Source organism: Atta cephalotes (genome assembly GCF_000143395.1).
Source record: "Atta cephalotes unplaced genomic scaffold scaffold00028, whole genome shotgun sequence".
Lineage (NCBI taxonomy): Eukaryota > Metazoa > Arthropoda > Insecta > Hymenoptera > Formicidae > Atta > Atta cephalotes.
The window spans coordinates 587,431-597,875 of record NW_012130092.1 but is presented as its reverse complement, the minus strand read 5'-3'; the positions used below and the strand labels follow the sequence as shown (position 1 = coordinate 597,875).

The window sequence follows — 10,445 nt, the reverse complement described above, 5'->3', positions numbered from 1 at the left end:
TTAGTTATTCTTTCTTACTTATTTTATTTTTATTTTATTTAGTTATTATAATAATATTATTATTTACTTTACTTTCTTTTTACTTTCTTCTCTCTCCTCCTCTCTCTCTCTCTCTCTCTCTCTCTCTCTCTCTCTCTCTCTCATCCACAAAGAATTTATCTACTTCTTTTGATATTATACACGATGTCCCATACCTAATGTATGATTATCTCTTATATCTTTGTAGGGTAAGGTCAAATAAAAAATATATTCAAATAAAAATTGTATGACCTGATGAGGTACATATAATCGATTTTATTAAAAAAATTTATTTTTCGTTATATGTATGAAGATCATTGCTATTTTTTAAATAAAACAATATTTTTGTGTATAATATGATTTCTCTAATTCTGCACATAGAATTATTAAGACAAAAATATCAATCAGTAATTTACAAGATATTTTATACTTTATTCTGGCACATTTGAAAATATAAAATATAAAATATCTCAAAAATTATTGATTTTTCGATATTTCTACTTTAATTCTACTTTTATACAGAATAATTAGAGAAAATATAATTTTACACACAGAAAAAGATAGATATATTATTCTTAAAAAATGATCGTGACTTTCATAGTCATCATATAGCTGTGAAAAATTAATTTTTAGAAAATCAATTATACATTATATGTGTTCCTCATCAAGTTATACAATTTTTATCTAAACAAATTTTTGATTCTATTTTATTCTACTTTATCTGCAAAGATATAAGGAATGGTCACTTTAAGTAAAACATCCTGTATATACGTATAATGTGAGTGCGTGTGTTAAAATATATATACATTATTAGTAAAAAAGATATATGTATATCATTAATTAACATCTTTTAAATTATAAATTAAATTCTAGTACTTAAATACAATTAAGCGATACATATATTAACATAAATCATAATTATTCCAATAAAATCAAAACAGAGTTTTGTGATTTGAAAGGCGCGAAAATTATACTAACTTGCGAAAAAATTGTTTTGACATATAATATTTAGCTATTTTAAGTGTTTTAAATTTTTGCCTGCTGAACATGAATCTGTTTTCCTGCTATCATGTCACAATTTTAACTTAAAATGGTTAAAGATCAAAAACGATTTTTAATGATGTAGCATTAGTAACAAATTTTTTCAAAATTTCATTAACACACAAAAGTACCAACTTTTTGCTTTAAAATGCATTTAATTTTGTTTCGATATGATTTTTCATTTTCGAACAAGTTAAAAGTTGATATATTCATGTGCTGTTAACAAAATATAGAAAAATTTACTGTCACTGTTACAACGTTACGAAAATTCTCAAAATCATCATTTTTAATGTTATTACATATATTTTACGTTATTATATATATAAAATTTGTTCAGACAACGATCCAAAAATATAAATTGGCAAACTAATGTTATTTCTTCTAGCTTTTTTATAAAAAATTTGAAATATAATTTGCTCCTCTCTCATCTTATATTTCTGAATCTATTTTCCTAATTTCGCTTTCAGCATTGGCAGGGCAGTGCGGAAAAGTATGGGTCACGGTTTCCTCTTTATGGAGACCAATCGCTGCTAGCGATAAGGTGGTCGATGCCGAATTAGAAGTAAATTGGGAATTCGATTGTCCGGCAGACACGAGATACTCAGATACTCAAATCAAGGTGTTCACTGCTGATCCGTTAGCGGCACATAGTAATAAATTTTGTTTGATTCTCTTATGTATCATATTTCGCTATCAAAGGGAGTGATTATAGAATCGAAAAACGCGTACCTTTTATTTTATAATATTTATAACTACTGTACTTAAATATCAAAAATATAATGTTTATCATTATAATTTATTACAAAACACAAGACATATGCATGACAGCTTGTAATCATTGCATTATAAACTTGTTTTATTCAAAACAATTTTTATTTAGTTTTATGTGAGAAATTTCATCAACAAAATCTAAGTAAGAATCTTAGTATAAGAAAAATCCTATTTTCAGTCATTTCGATTCTTATAAAATGCTATTAGTATCAATTATTAAATTACTTGTCAATTTAATATGTGATATTACTATACTCTAATCCTGTTTATGATTGCGTTTCAAGATTTAAAATATTTCGGTTTGAAGAACTGAATAGATATAAATTCACACTGAAATGTTTACCAAGATCCACTTTGACTGAAAATAATGAATAAAATTTCTCTTACTTAATTAAATTTATTCTCATTTGTCCTATTTCATAAAAATTTATCAACAAAGTTGATAAGTATATAAGTCGAAAATATGTAAGTTTGTTTTGCTTTCGTATATATTTCATTGACAGCTTAGTACAGATCACCAGCTTAAACGCGTTGAAATGCTTTGAGTTCGTCGTTAAAACTTGTTGGCTAAGTCTCTCTTCCGCCTATCGCATTCAATTTGGAAACATTGATCCGCTTGAAATGAATCCCTCGATAGTTTTGAATCGTTTCCAATCCGATTTATCTTACAGAATGAATCGTCATGAAATCGAACGCATCCATCCCTTATCACATTTTCTCATCGTAAAGTTATTGAACTTTAGATACCAAAAAATTTGTCCGCGCAACCACGAATCCTATTTGTTTCAGACAAAATGATCAAGCCTGAACTGATCCTGACTTCGTTACAACGTCCTCGGGGATATTACAGAACAAATATTACAGTCGGTCGTCCGCCGTTACCAGGAGGATGGGACACAAAGGATGGAGCGACACTTCCAGGATCACATTGTCTCGATTATTATGCTATCCTTTACAAAGATGGTCATATGTTTTCCATGTCTTGCTTGCAAATTTGGCCGACTTGGATGTACGATTTAAGGTACTATAATTTTGTACTTTCAAAGTTTTGAATTGAAATATCACTTTTTGTTTAAAAAAATCACTTATTTTTTAAATAATTTTTAAATAATATCCGGAAACACTGTTTAAATATTTCAAAACATTTACAGAAAGACTAAATCAAGTTAATAAAGTAATAAAAGTTGATATATTCTTATACTTAATTAAAGTAATTACTTTTAGATAATCTTTAATTTTTTTTTAATTGGATAAAATTTACTGTAAATTACAGTTTCATTAGATTGTATCAATAATAAACTGTAATTAAATTACAGTTTGTTACTGATAAGATACAGTATACTTGCGATAAGATATATTTGCGATAAGATACAATATATTTGCAGTAATTATTTATTATTAGATATTATAAATTTGACGGACCATACACAGAAAAAAATGTTTTGTTGAATTAACTAGAATTCTGATGGAAAATGAACGATCCAAAATTCTAATTAAATTTACAAGATTTCGAATTAAATTTATTAAATGTTGGTTATTTCAACTAGAATTCATTTTCCACTAGAATTCCACTTAATTCAACTAAACATTTTTTCCCTGTAATAATCACACGTAATTCTTTGTAGAAATTAATAGCTATTAACACACAAATAATGTTTTCTGTATTGTTAAGAAGGGAAATCGGCATGCTTCCTATCGGCAGCCTGATGATACCTGGGACACATAATTCTGGTTGTTACAAACACGGTGATCTAACGCGCCGGGATGCCTTTCAGCGATACTTGTTGACACAAGATCGTGATGTTTGGACCCAGTTGGTACATGGTATAAGGTATCTAGACATCAGAGTTGGATATTACCCATCAATACCAAATGGCACTGCACTTGACGAAGATGGGAATCATATAAATAGATTTTGGGTCAATCATGATGTCATCCGCATCACACCTCTTTCAGAGATTTTAAAGGACGTAAGGGACTTTCTGGATGTAGCGAGAGGTGAAGTTATCATTATGGATTTTCATAGGTGAGTAAAGTCTAATGCACAATTGAAAAACAGAGGCAATAGGAATAGGGAATAATAAATTTCAACCTATCAGATACCGTATATCAGAATACATTTTTTAGATGGAAATCTGTTATTTTCTGCTCCTATTGCCTGTGCTTTTCAATTATGTTCCAGAGTTAACACGAAATACATCGTTGTACAGTTTAAATTACGCGCGAGAGCATGCGTACGTTGTAAATTGAATTCGTGTTAATGGTCATAAAATTCAAATAAATGGTCATCAAAGAAATTACGAGAAAATTGCGAAAACTAAAATATACAGCATATCCATTTTGATTGATACACTAAAATAACATAAAAAACGGCTACATTTACAAAAAAAAATTTGAGATAAAAATTACATAGTCAGAAGGAGAATAAATCAATTTTCGACAAATCATTTTTTAAGGTCATAGTATAAAAATAATTTTTAATACAATTATATGATAATAATAATCATACAATTCTATTTTAAAAAATGACAATGATTTATATATGGTCTCGAAAAATCTATTTTTTTTTAAATTAATTCTATTATTATTTGTCCTCCTTCAGATCACGTAAATTTTATCCCAAATATTTTCTTGTAAATGTAGTCATTTTTATGTTATTTTAATGTATCAATCAAAATGCACATGCTGTATATTTTAGTTTTCGCAATTTTCTCATAATTTCTTTGATGACCATTTATTTGAATTTTATGACCATTAATACGAATTCAATTTACAACGTTTACAATTAAAAATAGAACGTCCTGTATAAAATAATTAAATTAATAATGCCATAATCTTAATTAGCTGCTTATATTTAATATATTAAAAAAGTAGAAAATGTTCCTCTATTTTTATTTTTTATGCTTCTATTTTATGCTTTTATTTTTTGTATCTATCTATTTACCGTAAAAACGTTATTAATAATTATGCTTCACAAAATATTCAAAATTTATAATAATTAATGTAAGAATTAACAAATAGATTTCCCGTGGGCTTCGAAGGTAGACCAAACAGACATCGGAAACTGCTATCTATTTTACATCGAGAATTCGAAGGTTTAATCCTGAAACCAGACAGAGGGATTGAAGGTCTGGGACCGACATTAAATGACATTTGGGCCGGCGGAAAGAGATTAATCATTTGTTATGGTGACAAGCACACAGTAAACGGTAAAACATTTTTGTTATAATTTCTATTAATTTAAAAATTTTTACAAATTTAATTAATTAAAATTCTTTGAAACTTTTCAGCTAATAAATGTTTATAAAAATTTCTACTTCCTTTTTAATTTAGAATACGACTGGCTATGGCCGCCTTTGACGCAAGTATGGGGCAATCAGCAAACTGTGGAAGGTTTGTTCGAATATTTGGATGAAGAAATTTTAGGATCAAAGAAACGCAGAAATAGTCAGAATCCATTGTGGGCAGTAATGGCAGAATTAACGCCATTTCCATTAGATATTTTCTTTAATCTGTCTGGTGGGCTTCGGCAGATGGCTGATTCCGTTAATCGAAATCTCACTGTCAAATTTCAAGAGGAATGGTGGAAAGAAACGAATGTCGTCGCCACAGATTTTTTTCTCGGAAACGATTTGATCTGGGTATCAAGGATATCAAATATTAAAAAAAGTAATATCGCGCAATGGCGTTTATAACCCTTATATAGAATTTTACTGATAATAATATTAAAATTTCTTGTTTCAAAAATGGAAAAAAAATATTATTGCAAAATGGAACGACAGCTCTCACTTTTAGAAATCTTAATAAAGATGAAATGGTATATATTAATATGAATTGATATATATATATATAAAATATAAAATTATTCAGTTGCACGAATTTCACAAAAAAATGTAAAACATTAATTCATCCATTTATTGTACAATATTATTGCAATAAAACTCTGTGTAAGCAATAATAATACAATCTATTTAAATAACAATTTAATTTGTGAATTATTGGCAGATTGTAACGACAAACGTTAAAAGTTTCATAAACACTAATATTGTATTCTCTGTATATCAATTTTACAAATAAATGTTTCAAAATGTTTCAAAATGTACGTGTATTATTCAATTTGTGAGAAAATGTTCTGCTCCATGGCATAGAATCGAATACAAAGAAAATAATTGCAATACAAAATTATGATATTTATAATTAACGAAACATAAAAGTTCTTTCTAATAAAAGATTATAAATTCTTTTAAGTATCTATGTATAATCTGATTTTTTTTTGATTACATAAAAAATGCCTTAGAAAGAAATTGTTTCACGAAAGGAATTATTTCAAAATCTTAGATTAGAATTTCTTTTCAAGACTGTAGGCCTTCAAGATTTTCTCTTTATCAAATGAAGCTATCTATTTTTATTGATATAGTATTGTAGCTGATAGCAAATTATATCTAACGATCAATCTATGTACTTAATTTAAAGCAATGCATGTCTCGCAACGCGAATGCTCACGTTTAAAGCTTCCCGCTCGACTACTTACATATCAAATTACCTATCACCGTTTTATGCATTTGACTTGCTAATAACCCTCACCAGTTCAGACAAGACATAGCTAGTAACGCGTCGGCTTTCCTCGTGGACGCCGAGTGAACGTTAAGCAGATAAGGACGATAAGGTCGCGTTGGAGAAATGCTAGTGAATGCGACTTCAGAGGAAACGAAAGATGAGCTATGGTGGTCTATATATGCTTGGTGGTCATGCGTGCTCGTGCTAAAGATGATGTTGCTGACGTGGTACACCGGACGGATCCGAGTGAGAGAACAGGTAAAATTTTCAAACAGTCCTTTGTATCTTTTTATAGGTTAATTTACTTATCTGTCTTTCAATAATAAACGTTGTAAACAGATGATTACACGTACAAAGTAGAGCAATTGCGTTTTCATTTAATATTATATTTAATCAGAATATAGTCATTTTATTATTATTTACCACTCTTTTAATTACGATCGTGATTAATATCTTGTGTGATAGAGTAATTTATATAAGAGTAATTAATACTCTTCAAAAGTTTTTATGTTGTAATAAAAAAAACAATAATTAATATTAATTTTTTTAAATATCTTATATTGTATATGTACTATGTAAAGAAAATTTAATGTTAATTATAGCATTATCATTATACACAAACAAAAAAATTATTTGTAAAAATTTATAACAAATATGTCATGCAGCTATTTTGTAAATATTAATGATTAAAACTGAGATTTAACTAATCTTCTGCTTTTACGAATAATAAATATAGAAAAAAAGAATTATGTTAAAATCTTAGTCAATCTTGAATGTTTATAGGGAAACTGTTATAAGATGATAATTAAATCTTCATATCTGACAATAAAATCAGTTATGCATGTATGCAATAAATTGACTCATCAATTGATAGTAGTCTTCATTCAATGCCAGTGTTATCTGGATACACATATTTTACCTAAACCCTAAACAAACATTAATTTCCTTCAAATAGAGAATTATTTTAGTATCTTATATTATAAAACTAATTTTATTGCAAATCGGAATTTTTTGCTCACTGTCAAAAAATTCAACTAACAATGTGACTATGTTGATTCATGCATAAGAGTAAAGCAATTAATTGCTGAGCTAATTTTGGTGTTAAAATGTTTCTAGACGTAATTGCTCTAGAAATATTTCTGATTTTAAATTTATTGCAAATTTCGATTTGGGATATTCTTAGAGCAATTAATTTTAGAAATATTTTAACACCAAAATTGGTCGAATTTTTCGACTTAAACAGTGAACAAAAAATTCCGATTTGCGATATTCTTAGAGCAATTAATTCTATAAAAAACATTTTGAGACCAAAATGAGCTCAACAATTAATTGCTTTAAGGTACCTTACTCTTGTATGCGAGCCAGCACAATCACATTCTTGATCGATGAATTTTTCGACTTAAACAGTGAGCAAAAAATCGAGAATAGCAAAAAGTTAGCAAAAAAATGTGGTATATGTCGCGTTTGCTAGTTTAATAGACATAAAATATATGTACAAATAATTATTAAATCAATGTCAATCACAATAAAATATAATACATTATTAAATTTATAAAATATAAACAAATAGGTATAAATTTACTGTTTATATAATTTCTTGTTAATTTTCTACATATATATTTGTACAGATTAATTTAATATAATGCCAAATCTATTGTTTCATAATATATCAATAAAATAGAAAATAATGAAATATCGTGCACATCAAATATTAAATAAATTTGTATTGTTTAGATATGTACATACAATAAAATAATGCATTTAGCTAGTCATCATAGTCTTCATTGCTTTACCATTGTTTCATTAGTGTTTGTTTAAAGATGTTTTCCATATAACTATACTATGAAGAAATACTTCATTGCAATCATACTCAATAATTATACTAAATCATACTAAATAACGCTTATTTCTATTCAGCATTTTCGGCATTTTATTTATGTTTATGTATGTTGATATTTTATTGTACGTGCACTTTTTAATTGTAAATGACGCGAAATTTATCGAGCGTGTAATAATTATTTCTGGAAAATACATGTTAAAATACTTGGGACAATTAAATAATAATATTGGAGTAAATACAGAGTACTAATAAATGAAAATCACATGCATCATATGTATGAAATCGCATTAATTTGTAGCATTATAATAAGTCATGATATTGTTTGACACTTTTTTTTGGATTTGCAATCCAATCATGTGATTTATAAACAACTATCAATTGACAGCTTATTATTGTCATATATGTTGATTATAAAAACTGTCTAACATTGTCTAATAATATACTTGGCATCTTCATCGTTCAATAATAAATTTTATCAAAGATTATTTTAATTTCAAATTACAATGATATAATTTTTTTTTAAGAAAAATTATATAATTATAATTATAAAAAAAAATTATATAATTGTAATTTCAAATTAAAATAATTTTTGCTAAACTGAATCAAAAGTCCTCTACCATTTTGCAATTTTTGTAATAGTTAACAAGATATTATTTACAAAAAATCGCTGAATATTGGTTTTCAATAATTTTTTACTTAAATACTGTCAACTTTACAGACAAACAGCAAGAGATAAAAATTGTTTATTTTCTTCTCTAAAGTTCTGAGAATTTTTTCAGAATTTTTAAATATTTTCTCATGTTGGTAAAAATAAGAAAATACAGTACTAAAAAGTTGATAAAAAATTTTGAAAAAATTCTTAGAGTTCTATGAGAAGAAAATAAACATTTGTCTTTTGCTATTTTTCTGTAAAGTTGATAATATTTGAGAAAAAAATTATTGGAAACTAATATTCGGTAATATTTAATAATTAATATCTTGTTAACTATTGCAAAAATTGCAAAATAATAGAGGACTTTCAACTCAGTTTAGTCCGCTACTTATCCACGAGTGTTATTGGATGAATTACGGGATTATTCTGTATATACTTAATCAAAAATACAAATTATATTCTTATATATTTCCTTTCAGAATTAAACAATGAAAGTTGAATAAATGAAATTTACATAAAATTTGAAACAAAAATATGAAAATTAAAACGTTATTGATTTAAATAAATTTGTAAATTGTTTTTTGTGTTTTATATTATAAGCAAATTAATTATTATTTGAGTTATTAAAAATACATCTTTTAATTTAGCACTGGATTAAAATTGAATAATATATTCCACTCATTATTATTGGAGTTTATTGGAGATTATTGGAGTTAATAAATTTGTTAACTTGTAAAAATAATTTGCATAATTTTTATTTCTATAAATATATGTGCATTCAATAACTGCACAATTTCTCTATATTTTAATAAGCAAAAAGGAAAAATATTGTTTTTATAAACAATACATCATATTATAAACATACATCATATTACTGTTCAGTTACTTTTATGGAAAGAATTACATTGTTAAACGAAAGTAACATTATTTAATTTATTTAAATTGAATTGAAATCAATAATGCAATGCAATGTAGTTTATTGAGAGCTGCGATTAATTAATGTGCAAATTACAATTTACATTTTAATAATCACGATAAGATAATGACGATCTTTAATAGTTACTCATATGTAATATTTTTATTTAAATATGAAATATATGAAAAATACGATGCGAAAAATGAATGTGCTGATTAGTATTCTCGTAATATGATCGAAAATCATTTAAGATCAAGTATTATCAAATATCAGCATAATTTAAGTTTGTAGAATGCATTATGTTACCTTTTCTTAATCTTATTTATTTAAAAATTGAAGTTATACAGATTCATTTTTTACACCAGTCATTCATTTAGTATTAAATAAATTAATATTATCAAGTGCGTAGCAACAAATCTGATATTATATGCACTTCCATTTAATGCTAAATATTATTTAATTCTGTAAATATTCTGTTAGTGTATGTAACTCGTATATATTATATCGTATATATATATATATATATATATATATATTTACAAAGAACATAGAATACTATTACAGACTATAACGTAGAAATAGTATTACTAAATTAAAAACTACCTACTACAGTAGACGACATATATAGTAAAATATTGTATAATTAATAA

At 26.2% G+C, this 10,445-nt stretch overlaps 2 protein-coding genes across 2 annotated transcripts in view; both read left to right on the top strand.

The window, feature by feature from the left end:
* The window catches only part of LOC105620630, a 6,483-nt gene extending 560 nt beyond the window's left edge, over positions 1-5,923 (top strand). The window contains exons 2-6 of the mRNA XM_012202119.1: positions 1,527-1,709; positions 2,620-2,851; positions 3,503-3,856; positions 4,852-5,039; positions 5,164-5,923. Of these exons, the coding sequence (XP_012057509.1) occupies positions 1,527-1,709; positions 2,620-2,851; positions 3,503-3,856; positions 4,852-5,039; positions 5,164-5,525 (1,319 nt within the window). The 3' untranslated portion in view covers positions 5,526-5,923. The remainder of the gene's footprint in view (positions 1-1,526; positions 1,710-2,619; positions 2,852-3,502; positions 3,857-4,851; positions 5,040-5,163) is intronic.
* Positions 5,924-6,510: 587 nt separating this feature from the next.
* LOC105620629 (prostaglandin E synthase-like) overlaps positions 6,511-10,445 on the top strand; it is a 5,027-nt gene continuing 1,092 nt past the window's right edge. The window contains exon 1 of the mRNA XM_012202118.1: positions 6,511-6,645. Coding sequence (XP_012057508.1) covers positions 6,511-6,645 — 135 coding nt within the window. The remainder of the gene's footprint in view (positions 6,646-10,445) is intronic.